The sequence below is a fragment of the Anguilla rostrata genome, chromosome 17 (genome assembly GCF_018555375.3).
Source record: "Anguilla rostrata isolate EN2019 chromosome 17, ASM1855537v3, whole genome shotgun sequence".
Taxonomy (NCBI): Eukaryota; Metazoa; Chordata; class Actinopteri; order Anguilliformes; family Anguillidae; genus Anguilla; species Anguilla rostrata.
In genome coordinates, this window is record NC_057949.1 from 1,887,294 (window position 1) to 1,907,595 (window position 20,302).

At 47.7% G+C, this 20,302-nt stretch overlaps 2 protein-coding genes and 1 long non-coding RNA gene across 3 annotated transcripts; 1 reads left to right on the forward strand and 2 right to left on the reverse strand.

Moving 5' to 3' along the window:
* Positions 1 to 76: 76 nt before the first annotated feature.
* Positions 77 to 9,399, forward strand: LOC135243256 (kelch-like protein 10). The gene is made up of 5 exons (XM_064314948.1): positions 77 to 786; positions 1,323 to 1,812; positions 2,888 to 3,502; positions 6,258 to 6,407; positions 7,153 to 9,399. Exons 1-5 carry the CDS (start codon positions 641 to 643, stop codon positions 7,465 to 7,467), a joined length of 1,716 nt encoding a protein of 571 aa, XP_064171018.1. The 5' UTR covers positions 77 to 640; the 3' UTR covers positions 7,468 to 9,399.
* LOC135243260 (uncharacterized) lies at positions 8,706 to 13,051 on the reverse strand. Its single transcript, XR_010326591.1, has 2 exons — positions 11,903 to 13,051; positions 8,706 to 11,852 (listed from the first exon to the last, which is right to left on the reverse strand). It is a non-coding gene; the product is annotated as an uncharacterized LOC135243260 (long non-coding RNA).
* Positions 13,052 to 13,153: 102 nt separating this feature from the next.
* Positions 13,154 to 17,305, reverse strand: LOC135244031 (kelch-like protein 11). The gene is made up of 2 exons (XM_064316224.1): positions 16,429 to 17,305; positions 13,154 to 14,744 (listed from the first exon to the last, which is right to left on the reverse strand). Exons 1-2 carry the CDS (start codon positions 16,986 to 16,988, stop codon positions 13,154 to 13,156), a joined length of 2,151 nt encoding a protein of 716 aa, XP_064172294.1. The 5' UTR covers positions 16,989 to 17,305.
* Positions 17,306 to 20,302: the final 2,997 nt, after the last annotated feature.

The following is a 20,302-nucleotide window of genomic DNA, read 5'->3' on the forward strand; positions in this document are numbered from 1 at the left end:
ACGTAGAAGCAAATACCTGTAACCTGGCACTTGATGTTGTCCACTTAGTTTTTAGTCGTTTAGCTGGGGAATGACGAAAAAACGAGCAAATGTCATCAGCTTGGTTTCTTTACGATTCATTCTAGAATAAACTATAGGTCATTCTAATGTATGAATTGTTCCTTCGTGGTTGGTTTAGATCATATGGTAGGCTACTCGGTTTTCTCTTTCCTAAAACCTAAATCCGTTGGATAATTAGTTCATAGGCCAAACAGTTAAAATCGCACAACAACCCACGGATAAATACACAGACCGCATCGTCTTTTTTATTTCTATTTTATTTTAATATGCTTGCGCTGCGGATCTAATTTAAAATCTTAAAATGTTACTTCTGACGGCTAGTCGGTTACCATGACATTTCCTAAGCGCACACCATTGTTGTACCGTGATGTAATAAGGCAACATTTTAGAACGTCAGAAAGGTATGAATAAGGCCATCAGTAGGATAAGGCATAAGAGGTGACAGTCGGGAGCTGCCCTCGAACGGCCCAAACTCTCGAAATGTCACCAAAATAATGCAGAACGTTCACGCGTTTTTGAAGCCCTTATGAAATGAGGCAGACTGTACCTCCATTAAGTAAGTGACATTTCAGAAGAAAGGATGGAGCAAGCAGTCAGTGCCATTGACTTCACCGTCTTCAACAAGCTGCGACAGGAGGGCAAATTTTGTGACGTGATCGTCTTGGTGAATGGAGACGAGTTCAAAGCCCACAAGGTTATTCTGTGTGCCTGCAGCTCTTACTTTCGGTGAGTGCCTCGCAGTGATGGCACTGATGACGTTGGGAATTAACTTTTTTTCTGAGAAGGTTATGATTGCGATATGAAGGTAAATTTAATTATTCCATAGATCTGTCAGGTCAGTGTCACAGTGAAGGGGATTCTTTTTAGAATCAGAAAGAGGTGTTACATATAAAGATTATTACAACAGTATTTCAAAACAAATATTTTGTAGTATTTTCCCGGTGTCCCAATGAGATTTAAAAAAAAAGCCTTAGTGTGATGTTTTATTGTTACATTATTCACTATTAACAATGAAGGTCATGTCAAAGTTCCACTGTTTTAAGGATTTTAATACAGTATCTCCTCAATCAGAGATGCCTACAGTGCAGACATGTAACTTCAAGCAGCAATTTACAAGTCAGGATTTATGCAGCTACCTCTTAACACGTCAACTTCTGGTAACTGTGAAGTCGTGTTTCATATTCAGTTTAAGAGCACTGAAGGACTCCAGATAAGTACGTACTAGAACATGAATGAGTACTGAATGCATTGTCCTTCTGCAGCACCCTGTTCACTGGAGGCTGGAACACAGGCAAGAAGGAGGTGTACGATGTTCCTGGAGTGGCACCTGATATGATGAAGCTCATCATTGACTACGCCTACACACAAACTATACCGGTCACAAAGGACAACGTGGAAGGCCTTCTGTCTGCTGCTGACCAGTTCTGCGTCACAGGCATCGTACAAGCCTGCTGTGACTTCCTGGAGACTCAGCTTTGCCCGCAGAACTGCATTGGCATCTGGAAGTTCACGGAAACCTACTTCTGCCCTGAGCTGCGGCACTGTGCCTACCGCTTCATCCTGCACCACTTTGAGGAGGTGGGGCGCACCTCTGAGGAGTTCCTGGGCTTGTCACTGGCCCAGCTCTGTGACCTCATTGAGCAAGACCTCCTGAACATCAAGCAGGAGGACGTGGTGTTTGACCTGATCCTGCGGTGGATTGGGCACTCGCCTCCAGAGCGCAAACCCCATATCTCTGTGCTGTTGCTCAAGGTAACCGAGACACAATCAGGCTTATCATCTTTTAGGGAGTTGAGAAAAGCCAATCAAACTATACTGAATTCTTCTATAATCTGTAAATATTTGATACCCATTTGAGGCACATTGCTTTGTGTGTCCTGTGGAGTGTTAAATTCCAGGGATACAGAGCCAACATGGTGAAAGATCTGATAGAAATGTGCGGACTACTCTGGCAAAAGAGTGCAACTGGCAGGAACTGAAATTGTCATACTGCGGCTTGCTTAGTTTCTCATCCTGTTTAGGCATTCTGCTAGTGTGTCGATAGCCTCCGCAGTCTGGTACTGAATCCAGACAGCCCCAGAAATCTGTAGAAATCAGTGTCTCTTCACTCACCCTCTGGTCATTTGGGTGCCAACAGTCTTCTTGCTCAAGCTACAGATGCAAGTGTCCTCTTCCGACTCAACTGTATCTGAGCTGAACCGGACTGTGCAATGAAAAGAAGCAGGGGCTGGCCATCATGTTTTCTGGAGCTTGCTTACACTCCCCAGAGGAGGTCACAGTGATGAGCATGAACACATAATTTTGGACTTTCCAAACTGGGAGAAAATATGGGATAAAATAAAATAAACAGCAAATCTGTAATTTGAGTAAAGAGTTGACTTACTGAATGGTTAAAATCAGGGTTTTAGTGGTGTCTGTGATATAACAGACCGGTGGGGTTCAGGTATTTTCAGGGGTGCTCAGGACTCATTAGGACAGGCTGAGCTCCCCCAGGCTCCCCTGTAATTCTAACCTTGCTGTACCTTATCTCTGAACAATGTGATAATGTAATGACTGAGTCAAGCTCGCTCAGGCACTCTCAGTGGTAAAGAAATGGTATGACTCACTATGGGTGGTCGAAATTACAGTACAATTTTACTTCAGGTATTATTGGCGGAAAACTTTTGAATAATTACTAGGCCGTAAAAATTTCTTAGTATATGTAAAGATTTTATAAGCCCCTAATCTTTTGTTTTTATGACCTTCAAGTCAACCGCCCCGTCATTTTCAGGCTGGTTAAAGTGCAGTCCACTCTCACACATGACTCTCCTCCTGACTTTATGCCCAGATGCGGATTGGCTTGATGAGTACAGACTTCATTGTGAATAACTTGAAGAAGAACTCCCTGGTGAAGGAGAGTGATGAGTGTAAACCCCTAATCCTTCATGTCATGAAAGAGCGGAGTGGTTTCCATGGCAGCAAGTCCCCCAGCTACAAGATAGTGAGTCCACAGAAACGTCCCCGCCTGCCCCACACCATCCTGCTAGCCATCGGAGGTTGGAGCGGCAGTAGCCCCACCAATGCCATAGAGTCCTATGACATCCGGGCCAACTACTGGGTCAATGTGACCCAGAACGAGAGCCCCCGGGCCTACCATGGCACTGCCTACTTGAACGGCTTCATCTACTGCATCGGGGGCCGTGACAGCATGGAGTACTTCAGTAGCGTGCGCAAATTCAACCCTGTGGCCCTCACCTGGCACGAGGCGGCGCCCATGCATTGCTGCCGCTGCTTCGTGAGCGTCACCGTGCTGGACGACCACATCTACGCCATGGGCGGCTTCGACGGGTACGTGCGCCTCAGCTCTGCGGAGAGATACGTGCCTGAGACCAACCAGTGGAGCTTCATCCCACCCATGCACGAGCAGAGGAGCGACGCTAGTGCTACCACGCTGCACGGCAAGGTGGGCCAATGAGAGAGGGGCACAGCAAAGCGAGCCAATGGGAGAGGGGCTGAAAAGGTGGGCCACTGGGTGAGGGGCACAGCAAGGTAGGAAGCTAATGGGAGATGGATAGCTAGGTGGGAAGCCCATAAGAAGGGCATGGCAAGGTGGGCGGCCAACGGGAGTGGCATGGTAGAGAAGTCTACAGGGACAGGGTGACTAATTGGCCAGGAGCAGCAAGGCTAGTGGATACTGCAAGGAAGGGTGGGTGGGGTAATGGAAGTGGGGAATGGAAGGGGGGGGTGAATAGGAGAGGGGCAAGGGGAAGACAGGCCAATGGGAGAGAAGCACAGCACAATGGGCCAATGAGGGGCTGCTGGGTTGGGTTATTTGGTTAAGGCGCCAAGCTGTGGTACATGAGGAGACCCATATGATCTCGGATCGAATCCAGACCATGCCAGTGCTGACTGTGACCACCAACTCACAATTGGCGGAATTGGCAATTGTGGCACCCAGGGTACGGGAGGGTTCAGTTGGTCAGGGTTCCATATTTCATTGTTCTCTAGCGACCCCCACTGGTTGATCGGGAGCTCGTGGAACCACAGATGGCTACACTCTCCCGAAGTCGGCAGTGGGGATTGCACATGAACGCAGCTGCAAATAGTTAAAGGTGCAGTATGTACGTTTTTTTTTTAGAACTTTTTTTAGGTTAAATTTCCTTCACATTCAGACATATCAATACATTATAAGCTCTAAGATAAAAATCCGGTCTCTGACTGCCCCAGGCTCTGAAATCAACCACTGCTAAATTTCACTATGCCTGAATCTTAACAACCAATCAGGACAGCTCTCTGCAAGGAAGCCAATCATGGTACCTCTCAGCCTGTCAATCATGTTGCAAGTTTACAGCGCTGTCAGAGCGGGCTGTACAGATACTACAGAGACAGTGCTATAGCTATCTGCCTAGAAAACAAAGCAAGAATGGCAGGGGGATTGAACCGAGCGAGAGACAAGACTCGAGTGAACATCAGTTTGGCTTTTCAGCAATAGCGAGAGCTCAGAGACTTGAAAGGCTTCAAAACTGATGCTGAGCTTGCAGTATTTCTGCTGGACAGGCCACTCCAAATTTTTAATTGAGTTCCTTTTCAACAATTCAGATGTAGACTTGCTTTTGTGTTTTGGATCAATGTCTTGTTGCATAACCTAATTATGCTTTAGCTTCAGCTCACGGTCAAATGACCGGTCATTCTCCTTAAGAATGTTCTGGTATAGAACAGAATTCATGGTTCCTTCAATAATGCCAGGTTGTCCAGTTCCTGAGGCAGCAAAGCATCCCCACACCATCACACCACCGCCATGTTTGACTGATGGTAGGATGTTCTTGCTGTGAAATGCTGTAATTGCGTTACACCAGATATAATAGGACCCGTGTCATCCAAAAAGTTCCACTTTTGACTCATTTGTCCATAGAAAATTTTAACGAGTATTGATGTTTCTCTTGGTTAGCAGTTGTTTCTGCCTTGCTACTCTCCAATGAATCCCAATTTTGCTTAGTCTCTTTCTTATTGTGGAGTCATGAACACTGACCTTTACTGAGGCTAAAGAGGCCTGCAGTTCTTTGGATGTTCTTTTGAGATCTTTTGTGACTTCCTGAATGAGTTGTCGCTGTGCCCTTGGAGAAATGTTGGCAGGTCGACCACTCCTTGGAAGATTCACTTTTAGGGATAATGGCTCTCACTGTCCTTCAGTGGAGTCCCAGAACCTTAGAAATGGCTTTGTAACCCCTTTCCAGACTGATATATTTCAACAACTTTTTTCGTTATCACATCTAGAATTTCCTTTGATCTTGGCACAGTGTGCTCGTAGAAACATTTTGCTGAGTACGTCTCTCTGATGGTAAGCTTCAATATGAATGAGGTTTAGATTCAACAGGGCTGGCTGCAGTCAAGCTTGGCTGCGTTCAATTAAATTTGATGAATTGGTTGCATAACTAAGGGGGCAATTATTTTTTACATGGGTGATGTGGGTGTTTGATAACTTTTTCATTAAATGTATGAAATTATAATTTTGAAAATGTGTTATGTGTTTACTTAATATCCTTCTGTCCAATATCACATTTTGTCCAAAGATCTGAGACCATTCAGTATGACATGCAAGAACACAGATCAGGAAGGGGGAAATACTTTTTCTTGGCACTGCAGATGGGCCAATGGGAGAGGGGCACAGCAAGGAGAGCCAATGGGAGAGTGGCACAGCAAGGGGAGCCACTGGGAGAGGGCCATGGCAAGGAGAGCCAATGGGAAAGGGGCACAGCAAGGAGAGCCAATGGGAGAGGGGTACAGCAAGGAGAGCCAATGGGAGAGGGGCAGGACAAGGAGAGCCAATGGGAAAGGGGCACAGCAAGGAGAGCCAATGGGAGAGGGGTACAGCAAGGAGAGCCAACGGGAGAGGGGCAGGGCAAGGAGAACCAATGGGAGAGGGGCACAGCAAGGAGAGCAATTGGGAGGGGAAAGCAGTGAGGCACATTCTTCTAATAAAGCAGAATATAAGGACTCGGGACTGGGTGGATTTCAGTATTACGCTGTGGCAAAAAGGATTGCAGTTCCCTTTGTTGGCACTTTGGGAGCACTTTGCAGTTCCGTACATTTGAGCTGTTTTCACTGTCACTGCAGGACTACCAACCCTTCTCAATGTGATTTCTGTTATTTTAGAAAATTCAGGTGAATAGTAGGTGTCTCTGGTTTAGTACGCTGGTATTGTGTCTGTTATATTACAGGTGTACATCTGTGGGGGCTTCAATGGGGAAGACTGTCTCTTCACTGCAGAGTTTTACAGTCCTCAGACCAACCAGTGGACCATGATCACCCCTATGAACAGTCGCCGCAGTGGGGTCGGAGTCACGGTGTATGGGGGGGAGGTCTTTGTGGTGAGTGTTCAGTCTAACCCAGATTTTTATCATGTAATAAGACAGCTTGTGGAGGGATGGGCAAAAATACATTCAAAAGTATTTTGTTACAAAATACAAAGCAACTCCAATATAAATATATCTATAATCTACTATAAATGCATAATTTGCTATGCAGGTACACATGCAAACAAGACCAGGTTAAAACCTAGTATATGGCTGGACCTAACACACGTTCATAACTCGGTTGACCAATGGTGTAACTTCATCACTCAGTCAGTCACAGACATTCGCGTTTGTAGGGCTGGCCCCGCTGGTGCGGTCCAGCCAAAAAGAGGTGAGCAACCTAAATACATTTTGATAGCTTGTTCTGAATTTTGTATGTCAGCTACAAGATACTTGCAAATAAACCTGGATAGGAAAGCAAAATGATCTAAATACATGCCGAGAACATAGCCAAATACATTATTTGTAGTCTTTCTTGGAACTTCTCTATTGAGAAATACCATTGAAGGGGATCAAAAAACCCATTTTTTAAAATTAGATACAGTGGACTCCGTAATATTTGGGACAAAGACTTTTTTTAAATTTATTTTTTTTTTTTTACAAGTGTAGAGTATAGAGCGGTCAGAAAACTACAACTAAGGTAACTGGTTGGAACAAAAACCAGCACACGAACCAACCCACCAGGACCTGAGTTGCACACTATCTTGTATCTTAACTGCCACCCATACTTTGTTGATGAGTGACCTTTGACCTCTGGCAGGTGGGAGGCTTTGATGGGGTGAACCGTCTGCGCAGCGTCGATGCCTACAACCCCCTGACCAACTCCTGGCGCACCATCCCGGACATGATCACCGCCCGCAGCAACTTCGGGATCGAGGTGATGGACAACAGGCTGTTTGTGGTGGGCGGCTTCAACGGTTTCACCACCACCTTCTACGCGGAGTGCTACGACGAGAGCGTGGACGAGTGGACCAACATCCACAACATGAGCTTCTTCCGCAGCGCGCTGAGCTGCTGCACTGTGCCCGGCCTACCCAACATCAGCCACTACGCTGCCCCCCGAGGCTCCCTGTGATCCCCGCTCCTCCAATCAGACTGCCTGCTGCAGGTCTTGGGTCCCGCCCCTCTGCATTTATTGGCACAAATGATGTGTGATGCCCTGCCCCTCTCAAAGTCATGTGGATCTGCCATCAATCATATGCTAACCAACCCTGTTCCTGGAAATCTAGCATCCTGTAGGTTTTCATTTCAACCACAATTTGGCACACCTGACTCTCCTAATTAGCAGCTCAATGAGATCTCTAGCTGTTGAATGAGGTGTGCTTTGTTATGGTTGGAGTGAAAACCTACAGGACGGTAGATCTCCAGGAACAAGGTTGGTTACCACAGATGAAGAAATTGAAAGTGTTGAATGCAATCAGAATTTACCACACACCATGGGGGTGTACCTTTGGCGTATGTGTATTTGTTGGGGATACAAGTTGAACGGCCGTCAGAGTGAATAAATGTCGTGCACGATTCATTTCTTGCGTCACATCAGCTATGTGCACCGGCCCTCGCTGCCATAACAGCCTCTGTGTGAAACCTGTGCTGCTCGGTTACCTGCTGGTTTCAGCAGGGTCATGTGGTCATCAGCCCGTTTGGCTTTCCATGGCGCATACAGGAGTATGCCCTCTCATCACAGGCAGTTCTGTTCATCCTGGGCACGCAGACCTGGGTCAAACACGTATTTGATTTGGATTCAAATACTTTTCTGTGCTCTGTTGATCTTGCCTGGTGTAATTGAGCCCGCCAATATGACCAGAAGGTAGAGTTGGCACTTTTTGAGAGTATTTGGTTGGTTGGTTCCAATACACCAGACAAGATCAGTAAAGCAAAGTATTTGAATCCAAAACAAATGCGCATTTGACCCAGGTCTGAGGGCATGAGGTGGCACCATTGCTCTATAGTAATGAAACTGAATTCAGGTTATTTAGGTGTTCTAGAGACTTGAGACTTGCCTGTTTCAGACCTGAAGAGCACTAATTAAGAGATTCGTGCAAATTCTAAGTTCCTTCTTTCTTTTTTGGGGTGGGGGAGGGGGGGTATTTTGTGCTCAAAATTTCACAGTTCCTACAAAGCAATAAAAATGTCTGACTTCCTTGGCGGGCTGTCAATCATATGTGTGTCAGTTTCATTATAGGTGCTGGTGAGCACTGAAACGGGTATCCGTGAAACTGCACCCCTCATCAATCCCACCTCTTCCATGCTGGCAACGCTGTCAGTTTTGATTGCGTTTATTTGAAACGCAAGAAGAGACAAGGTGATCAGTGATATAATTATGTAAAAATTTATTGCAGATGACAGCAATTACAGCCCATTTGTTTCCCATAACGCAGATGCATGCAAAGAAAAATACTACTTTAAACATGTGCACCAGGACGATAGCACGGGGACCGGAGCGCTAGCAGCAGGGTGCTCAGGCTACACAGATCTAGACAGGGGAGATTAGCAGAGCTGCTAATCCCAGAACCACACTGGCCGATGAGAGCCAACAGCAGCAGCATGCAGCCAATCAGAGACAGAGGGAAAGCGCGCTCAGAGTCTGCTGCTCGTTCGGGGAGCAGCGTTCTGATTGCATAACCCAGTTTAGCGTTCAGTTGGGTTGTGGACAGGTTACCGATCGAGCCCGCACCTCCTCCAGGGACTACCCTTTCCCCCTTCGAGGAACCCAGCGCACTTTGACCCCTGATCCCTGCACTTGTTTTTGCGCCGTAAGCTAAGTTGCTAAACGCCAGTTAAGCAGCGGAAAGAACAGAAAAGGTGCTCCCAAGAGCCCAAGAGGAAAGCAAGCTTGTCCTTGTTTTTAGCCTTTTTCTTTTTTTAGCATGGTTGGTGCTTGAATCGTACTTTACGAATGTAGGTCTTACAAAACGCGCCTCTACTTCAGGGGCAAAGGCCACTTGGCCTTCCTCCTTGATGTCTTGGTGAATTAATGATTGTAAGACTTGCAGCATGAAGAAATAAAGTCAATTAATTTACTGTACCACCAATCCCCTACAGACTGGTCTGTCCACAGATGTTTCTTGAACTCAAGTATACTTAATGATTGTAAGACACCTTTGGAATCAAGGGAAACAATGAATTAACATGCTTCATCCCCAGTGCCTGACTCACTGTTCCGTCCAGTGAAAAAAAAGAGTCCAAACAAAAATATTGTGTTCTCAGGCACGGCAGATTTACTTAAGACCGTTATCAACCCTGCCGAAAAAACACAGCCAGTCGTTTTTAATCTCCCAAATTGCCCAGGTGGCAGCGTGCCACCTGTGGGCAGACATAACGCAGGACATGAGGGAGAATGCAGAGTGAGCTGTGCTCGCTTGGATCCTTACAGTGGGGTAAGGCTGAAGACCTCCACAAGAAGGACAAGCCAAGGCAGAGGCACGCCAATCAAACCTCTGGCCAATCTGCCACACTAATCAATGAACTATCAGGTAGAATAGAACACCAGCAGCACTAATGGGCTCCAGGTCCATCAGGGCATCCCTGGTTTAAGTACTGAGGGTTGGTCTGAGGAATGCATACGACGACATGTTAAATAAGGAATGTCTCCATAAATTTAGCAACATAGGATGCTTTGACTGCAGGAGTCTGGACTCCAGGCCTGAGGCCGATGGATTACACACCCTGTGGGGAAGTGCTACTGTGCGCAGGGGCAAGGGTACTTCAGCTGAACTCAGATAAAGTATTGATAAAGTAATTAATGTGTAATGTGCATGTCACCCTCAACCAGTTCCTTAATTCATTCTAACTTGCTAAACTGGAATGTGTTCAAATTAGTTTTCATAGCATAACCACAAATCATATACAAAATATACATATACTATAGTTAGCCTAGATTTAAGACTCTACTCAATGTGAGCAAACAGCTTTGCCCAAACAGGCCTGCGGGGTTCTTAAGCCTGGGTGTGATCCCTGCGCAGTGTTAATGTGGGACTCTGGGTGACTGTGTAACGATGGAGAGCAGCCTGCTCAACACAAAGACCTCTCCCTCCCTGCGCTCCTCCCACTGCTCCTCCCTCTGCTCCCTACTGTGCTGCCCCTGTACTCCTCTCTGTGCTCCTCCCTCTCTGTGCTCCTCCCTCTGCTCCCTTTCTGTGCTCCTCTCTGTGCTCCCTCTCTGTACTCCTCTCTGTGCTCCTCCCTCTCTGTGCTCCTCCCTCTGCTCCCTACTGTGCTGTCCCTGTACTCCTCTGTGCTCCTCCCTGTACTCCTCTCTGTGCTCCTCCCTGTGCTTCTCTGTGCTCCTCTCTCTGCTCCCTCTCTGTGCTCCTCTCTGTGCTCCTCCCTCTCTGTGCTCCTTTCTGTGCTCCTCCCTGTGCTTCTTTCTGTGCTCCTCCCACTGCTCCCTACTGTGCTGTCCCTGTACTCCTCTCTGTGCTCCTCCCTCTCTGTGCTCCTCCCTGTGCTTCTCTCTGTGCTCCTCCCTCTCTGTGCTCCTCCGTGCTCCTCTGTGCTCCTCTCTGTGCTCCTCTCTCTGCTCCTCCCTGTGCTCCCTCTCAGTGCTCCTCCCACTGCTCCCTATTGTGCTGTCCCTGTACTCCTCTCTGTGCTCCTCCCTCTCTGTGCTCCTCTCTGTGCTCCTCCCTGTGCTCCTCCCTGTGCTTCTCTCTGTGCTCCTCCCTCTGCTCCTCCCTGTGCTCCCTCTCAGTGCTCCTTCCTGTGCTTCTCTCTGTGCTCCTCCCTCTGCTCCTCCCTGTGCTCCCTCTCAGTGCTCCTCTCTGTGCTACTCCCTGTGCTCCCTCTCAGTGCTCCTCTCTGTGCTCATCTCTGCTCCTCCCTGTGCCTGTACTCCTCCTTGTGCTCCTCCCTCCACCGCTTACACATGCCACCACTTTCATATGACAGCTCTTACATACGACACCATTTACACACAACAGCTCTTACATACGCCAGTGCTTACATACGGCAGCGCTAACATACGACAGCGCTAACATATGACACCTCTTACATACAACAGTGCTAACATACGACAGCGCTAACATACGACACCACTTACAACAGTGCTGACATACGACAGGGCTTACACATGCCACACTTTCACAGTTCATTTGAAATGTTGGCCGTGAGACACTCAGAGTTTACTTGCATTACAAATGAGCATTTGGTCATTTATTCAGCAGACTACAATGACAAGGAATGCAGAGTGGTCCATTTCAGTGACCTCTGTAATAAGACATTAGACGCATTCAGTGCAAATAAGGGGTGAATTAAGTTTGATTTGTTCCACTCTTTCAAGGAATGTAAGGAAAGCTGCCTTCTACTGACTATATAACCCACAGGAAATGAGATTTGAAATCAAGCTGAGCAACAATACGAGCAGCTGTTATGTTGTCATTAATTAGCTATCAAAGGTATAAACAACAGCCTTTAAGCTACATCTGCTATAAGGGCTGAACACACAGCTCAGGACAGCCTGGTCTGGAAACACAGCTCAGGACAGATGGACACACAGCTCAGGACAGATGGACACACAGCTCAGGACAGCCTGGTCTGGACACACAGCTCAGGACAGATGGACACACAGCTCAGGACAGATGGACACACAGCTCAGGACAGCCTGGTCTGGACACACAGCTCAGGACAGCCTGGTCTGGACACACAGCTCAGGACAGATGGACACACAGCTCAGGACAGCCTGGTATGGACACACAGCTCAGGACAGATGGACACACAGCTCAGGACAGCCTGGTCTGGACACACAGCTCAGGACAGATGGACACACAGCTCAGGACAGCCTGGTCTGGACACACAGCTCAGGACAGATGGACACACAGCTCAGGACAGCCTGGCCTGGACACACAGCTCAGGACAGCCTGGTCTGGACACACAGCTCAGGACAGCCTGGTCTGGACACACAGCTCAGGACAGATGGACACACAGCTCAGGACAGCCTGGCCTGGACACACAGCTCAGGACAGCCTGGTCTGGACACACAGCTCAGGACAGCCTGGTCTGGACACACAGCTCAGACTACCACCACGATACTGAAAGCAGGCTCTAGAAATGGCCCTTGTGGAAATGTACTGCAGTGTGCCAGTTCATGGTAAGCTGTGCACATCTGAAATGGAATGTCACTATCTTACTGCACTGAGGTCCTTCTATGACCTTTTAAAGCAGATTTAGATTAAGCATTTTGTTCCTGCCTGCAAAGTAAATACCAAGTACATTAAGCTTAAAAGACAATATATACATATGTACATGTATTTACAGAGATATACAACACCATCTGTGGCTCACATTCCTTCACCACACGTCTGTCACTGTACATGATTATACCCCACAGATGACTACAGCCATCAGGGACCTCTTTTTTGCCCCTCTTTCATCAGGAAATACTCATTTTCAGAACATAAAGGTCATGGAAATTTAGGGTCTGAAAACCAGTATTTTCAGATTGACCAGGAAATGTCTGGTCACCCCTGAGCCACAGTCTTTCCCTTCTTCTGCAGTGCTACCCATGGATCTCCTGCCCCTGCACAGACTTTCAAAGCGAAGACAGAAAGTACTGGAAACAGAATGAACGGCAGGTTATGCAGGGGGCGGGGCCAGGAGTGAGGGCAGGGGCGGGGCCAGGTGTGAGGGCGGGGCCTGGAGCGAGGGCAGAGGCGGGGCCAGGTGTGAGGCGGCTGGGAGGAGGCAGGGGCGGGCCAGGAGGAGGACAGGGCGGCCCGGGAGGGCAGAGGGGGCCAGTAACAAGGCGGGCCAGGACTCCATGCCCCTCAGGCGGACCAACTGATCTGCGACTGCAGCTGGCGACGCAGGGTGAGCGTGCGGCGGTGCAGCTGCTGCATCTGCTGCATGCGGTCGCGCTGGCGCGCCAGGTTCTGCGGCATGGGGTAGCGCTGGCAGCCGTACAGGAAGCGGTAGGGGATGCGCACGTGGCAGGCGGTGGCGCGGCACCGCGGCTGGGGCATGGGAGGCAGCAGTGTCCAGCGCTTCCTCTCGCCGCAGTAGCGGTACGCCTCCTTGCGGTACTGCTTGTCCACGTCGTCGCTGTTCTTCCAGCCGCCGATGACGAACACGTCGTCCCCCAGGTAGCAGACGGCGGCCCCCTCCACGCCGGTCACCTCTGGCGGCAGGCTCTCCAGGATCTCGTCGGAGACGCGGGCGCTGATCTTCTGCCGGGCCACCTCGTCGCGCACGGCGTAGCTCCGGGGGCAGCAGGACGCCGTGTGGAAGAAGTTGGTGGCGGCCACGGCCATCTGGAAGGCGCAGTAGTTGTCGATGAGCGGCAGCGAGTCCACGTCCTGCCACTGGCGGCTCTCGGTGTCGTAGCGCGTGGTGACCGTCTTCAGCCCGTCGTCGTTGTCGGTGTCCACCGGCGTGCGGGCCGTCACGTAGACGTAGCGGTCCTCCACGCTGACCGCCTTCACGTCCCGCAGGATCTTGGGCGCCGACTCCAGGTTGTGCCACTTGTCCTGCTCGGGCTCGTACACGCTCACGTCCTTGAAGCCCGGGCTGAAGTTGCCGTGGCCGCCGATGCTGTACAGGACGTCCTTGATGCAGGTGAGGCCGAAGGAGTGCTTGCGCGTGGTCAGGTTGCTCACCTGCTCCCAGGTGTTGCGGTTGGGGCTGTAGCGCTCCACCGTCTTGGCGAAGCCGGGCTCCATGGAGCCCGCCACGTACACGTGTGACTCGGTGGCGGCGATGGCGTGGCCGTCCAGGTGGTTGTGGATGTGCGGCAGGTTGACCCAGCGGTCCTCCTGGACGAAGTAGCCCACGCACTCGCTCAGGTAGTCGCCGCCCTCCGAGACCCCGCCCACCACCATGATCACGTCCATGTTCTGGCCGAAGCGCGGTTGGAAGGAGGCCAGGTGTGAGGACCAGAACTCCAGGTCGGCCGACCTCATGTTCTCGAAGCGGATGGCGTGGCCCTCCACGGCCTCGGAGACCAGCAGGAGGCAGGCCTCGCTGGCGGCCACCAGCCGCTCCGTCTTCACCACCCGCGTCAGGTAGGTGGGCTTGATCTGGGGCAGCCGGAGCAGCCGGAACAGCTCCTCGAAGTACCGGCTCCGGTCCTCCTCGTTCCGCTGGACCCACTTGACCACGGCCTCGAAGAGCGCCTCCTCGGACTCCACGGTGACCTCGGCGTCGGACAGCCAGTCGCGCACCAGGTGGAAGGGCAGCGTGTAGAACTCCTCGTCCTGGATCACCTTGTGGAAGTTCCTGCGGATCATGTCGGCGGCGCGCAGGGCCAGCTGGTCCAGCGTGTACATGTGCGCCAGGCTGTGCACCGCCACGCAGTTGGTCAGGTTCAGCTTCTTCTTCAGGAACTCGCCACAGAAGTCCTTCAGCTGCACCAGCAGGAACCTGGGGAGGGGGGCGTGGCCACAATTACACTTCAGTTCCAAAGGGGAAGAATTTCAGAACATAAGGAACAGCACCAAGCAAGATCTGGGGCTAACATGTATTTTAAATATCTGTATTTTGCCCTGTCAGAAGCTATGTTGCTGAAATTTGTTGGAGCATTAATATTTTCTTCTGGATATACCATTTCAATAAAGGCATTTAAAAAGAAATATTCCTCTCCCTGTTCCACCTACAAGAGTGCCTTAGGCTTTGTGATTGCAAGCCTAGTTTTACACAACACTTTTCTCTGAAACACCCAATCCCCAGATTCTCTCAGCAGTTAATTCCTCTTTTTGTTCTAACTGAGCTTTAAAACTCAAATGGCCAAAGCGTGTCACCAGAGTGGGAAAGGAACACCAGCCACCAGTCAAATGCTGGTAAATTTTATCTGTGGCTGGTAAATTTGTCTGCTCTACCAGCCACTTTGGCAGGTAAATACCCATCACATGGAGGTCCTGTTCTATTCTAAATACCTAGCTGAACTTGGCTGGGGAATTTTGAGCTGCGCTGGCCACTGTGGCCAGTGGATGAAAAGGTTAGTTTCCTGCCCTGTTTGTCGCTTGGTTACACAGATGAGCACCCAGTGTTGAGCCCACCTGCAGAGTGATACTAAATAACTGGCACAAAGCACAACTAGCCTGGTATGAATACTGGCTGAAGTCTCAGACCTCGGTAGTCACTATCACAAACCCCTAAAGGCCTTATCTAGGCCTCTGGTATGCATGCGAACTAACGGCAGACAAATTAAAGGATATCAAGTCAAAATTGTATTACAATAAAGGGCTATTGTACTAAATTGAAGAATTGCGCTGTTTAGCAAGGAATGGTTTTGTCTGTCGTCATTGGATTTGATTGAGGGATGTGATAAATGAAACAAACATGACATGGGCATCGGGCAAGCATAAGAAAAACATTTGCTTATTTTCCAAAAATTCTGAACAAACAAAAGTAAATCTGCTTTATGATTACCTCTACGAAAGTCTCATAATCATAATCCGCCGGCACGTGCTGGCCAGTGTAAGATTATGCTGCAAACCGTGCGGGACTAAACTAAGGAGACACGAACGGGCTTTCAGGTTTGACAGGACCTGTGACAGGCCCCCTTTCAGCCCCGCCCACAGACCGTACCAGTTCGAAAACACACAACAGCGGCATATCAAATTAGCAGTATTTCACGGACAACTGCAAATAACCAAGGTGTGGTTTACTGCACAAGGTAGAGTAGCAAAGGAGGTTGTAAGATTTATTTGTTTATGCTAGCTTCCCAGTTGCAACAACTAATTACAACGATGCTAACTAGTTAGCTGTAGCTGGCTAACTGCATGCAAGACAAAAGTTATGATGTTTCGTAGTATATTATTTACCTTCGTCCATTAACCTCGCCATCTAAGCAATTAGCTCGCTAACTAACGTACGTTGCTCGATACTAGACATCCAGCGAGCAAGAAAACTGTACCTGTCGAGTCTGTAACAGCCATTTTAGCCTTTGACACACTAAATTAGATAATCCGTAAGGACCGCTATTCACATATAGTTACCAGTTTGCTGCCCGTTTAAAAAGCTAGCATGACCCGTCTGGTGGTGTTGACGGTGCTGCAACCAGATATTTAGATATTTCGCGAGTTTGCTGTCTGGGACTCCATACCTGTCTGCGAGCTCCAGCACTTCGTGTACGTTGCAGGTGCTGACCCGTATTTCCCCTGTGTACATGTACTGAATAACGCTTTCCACCGTTTCTGGGTCGGGCCCTAGCTCGGAGCTCCATTCCTTCATCTCCACCCGACCGGACAGTGACTCTGAAAACTGCCCTCCCAAGAGCGGCGTGAAGTAGTCCGTGGCCGCGGCCAAAACTGAGCGATGAGCGGAGAATTCGCATGACTGCACACTCCCGGTGGCCGCCCCACTGCTAAAAGCCAGAGTAACGTCGCAGAAGAGCCCCTGCTTCCTCTGCTCGTTCTGCCGGCGAGACAGCTCCGAGCAGTGGGAGGATGAAGTGAACTCCTCGGCCTCTTCCGAATCACCGTCCGCAGCCAAGGCACTGGCCGTGCCTGTGCCGCCAGCTGTCCGGTTGGAGTCCTCTGGGTTTGGTGCTGCGGCAGCCATTCTGGCGGTGGATGCTATACGAAATCGCAGTAAACTCGTACAGGAAAGCATACACACACAGACACACATACATAAACACAAACCGCAGACTAAACAGAGCATGCGCACATTATGCTAAGAAACTACAGAATTATGACGTCACAGCAACCACTCCAGTAGCTCGGTTTTATTAGTTTTCTGCTGGTCAGTGGTTTACCACTTTACTGTACCCCGCCGTGGTTATGTATGTGTCACGACTTGAGCAATGTGATTTTGAATAGCCTAACAAATTATCTTGGACTGCCGGATGCTCAATATGGTTCCTATAAGGTAAAAAGCTATAATAAAAGCAACACGAAGAGGTATAGAGGTATGCGTCCTTGGGATCTGGAAAGGTGCTATACTAGCCTGAATTTTGTAAAAAAATTATATAGGTCCTCAGTCGACAGTACAGGTTGCCCGAGGGCGTGGTTTCCTGTCTTGTTAAATATGTATGTTATGGTTGGTTTTTTGTAGTCCAACGTGGGGCTATGGTTTATATACTGCATATATATATATATATATATATATAACTACATCTTTATCAATTAATCTGTAATAAAAGCTTTTCATACTGCGCAAATCTTCGCTGGACCACAACACCTAAAACTTCACAAAACGACCCGAGACCGTATTAGATTAATTACTTTCATATCTCCTGCGGATAAATGCAGCTACATCACGAACAAGAGGGTTCGCATAATATCGTAGTTGCAAATTGTGACTATGTTTGCCATACGTGAGGGAATCAAACGTGCAAAGCACGGAAGTGCTGCACCAAATATTGTGCAAACTCAAAATAAATAATCTGCTGCAAATCATAACCACAAATGCGTTTACATTTAATTTTTAATCTGAACGATTTCGGTTTAAGGCATCGCCCAAAAGTTTCAGATTACGCCGGGCACCCACCGCACGCGTCGCGTAAGCGCGGCGCGTAGCGTGTCTCCACTGGTTCCGTTTGTGTCGCGCAAAGGCTTGCTTAAAGCTCTATATTCCTAGTAGCTCTCGCAGTCTGCAGTGGGATCACATCGTGTTTTTCACGTTTGTTCACGACTGTTGATTATGGGTAAGTGAATACTTGGTGAGAGACCTTTTTCAGTCTGTTAATACGGTAATATTTTTTAACACATGTAAATACCTGAGAAAGTAAATGCTTTAAATAATTACCATAAGCTTAAATCGCAACGTAGCCTACATAATAATCAATCTCAAACTGCATTAATTTATTTGCTTGGTTAACCATCGTGCCAACTTTGTGAAGAATATGTAATGATAATAATAATAATAATAAATAATCCATAATCAACCATTGGGAATTCCCGTGTCGTCTTGTTATTCACGTCAAAACATTTATATGATCATATTTAGTAAAATCAGTAAATCGTCAAAAAGATAGCGTAACAGTTTAAACTTGAAGGGATATGAACACCACAACGTCATGAACACCGGAAGCTTTGAAGTACAAGTGCAATAAAGACTTGCTTACAACTTCATTTATAAAATAGGTGCATTTTCATCGGCAAGACCACTAAATCTGATTTTTTTAAAGCACCGTGGATTATCTAATTTTATTAACAAGCCCTTTTTGAAAGCACGGCGAACGAAGACATCGGAAAAGTCAAACAGGCTGAGCAATGGTTGGTTAAAAACTACCTTCCAACACTCGAGCTAACAAACCGCTACTCCGTGCATTCACTTCTACATCATTCAATAGGCTACGTCTTTCTGTGGTGTATTTTCAAATTTACCCCGCCCCCTCCGCAAAATAAGATAGCGAAACTAAAGCCGGGCACCCACCGCACGCGTATCGACCGCGAGCGCATTACGCGCGTAACTGAAGCGTAGTTGAAGTACTGTTATTACAACGGCAGCGGGCGACGTCGTCTCCACCAGATGCGAACGCGTCGCGAACCGGCTGCGAAGCTCGCGCCACACAAGCGAACTGAAGCGTAGTTTTTCGCTTCTGTTCTATTTTTTCGGCTTGTCGCGCGTCACGATGGCCTGTTTATACACAGAAATATGCTCTAAAATGCTAGGTATACATGCTCTGATTTATATTTCATCCTTATATTACTGGGGGTGTGTCCCTAGTTCCCTCTTGCAGTAGTGGAGAAAGATAAAACCAGATAAACACCAGATATTTTATAAGCAGCTAAAAAATACAAGCCTTTTCGTTTTTCTATTGTCCTGGCAGGGGAAAAAAAATTAAAACTGGAACCTGGGAAAAAGGCAAACTAGGGTAAAACGAGAATACAGCTGAGTGACAAACACTCAGCTAAAATAAAAAATTTGAGTGCAACTCAGAAAAACCAAAAAGGAATACAAAACCAGGACAACGTCCCAAATACCCCAGCTCGCAGAGCTGCAAAATAATAAAGAACTTTTTCTTTTCTTTTTACTAAAGCGCTAAACTGCGCTTAACACCAACACTGAATGTACCAGACAAGCAACCTAACAAATATAGCTCACACAGAGCACTTGTCCCACCGTCCTGTTACCTGGCTCTGGTCTTTCTGATAGTGACACAGACGCGACGAACCCCGTCACGTTACAGGTTGAATAGGCGGAGAACAGATGAGCCCAATTAGGACTCAAGGTGCTCCCCTGGTGGCCACGCTCAGCCACTGCACCCTGAAACCATCACTGCCACAAATGAGCTGCTTTTTTGACTTGCTTCTCATTATGTTTCTGAACATATCAACTGGATTCGGCAAGACTGCATGAAACACAATTCAATCAAACTGAAGAAACGGAGCGTTCTGAGTCATCTGGAATGTAGTTTTATTCATGTCCCAGATATGACCTGGATAAATAAGATAATTTATTATGAAGAGTTCAGCCGAAGGGCTTGAGCATTCCCAGCGTCAGTCTCTTAACCTCAAGTGTTACCCCGGAGAAGCTCCCAGTCAAAGCAAAACTTTTTTCTGTGGTTCTCCTGTCTTCAAAACCACTTATGTAGCAAATGACACGACACCGTTAATATCACTACTCAGCACTAATAATCAATGAGTCGTTCATATCTTTCTTAGAATCTGTCTTCTATTTAATCTATTTCTATTCTATTTATGTCACACAAACATAACTTCTGAAGGTTTAAGGATATCCAGCTGCCTCCACAATATCGACACACATTCTATTTTATAATTTATATGGGTATACCCTCTGTACAGGTATTGACTACCAAAAGCGGTTATATGTATTTTTTATTTTTATCATAACATTTGCTTTTTAAACACCATTTAGAACATTTGCCTCATATAAAGAAAATTAATAGTTCACATATTTAGTAAATGTCTGAATTGATGGTCATTTGTAAATTATTTGGTTCTGGTAAATCTTAAAACTACACATGGATTTATCAAAAGAGAAAATTGATGAACAAATAGAGAAAAAAA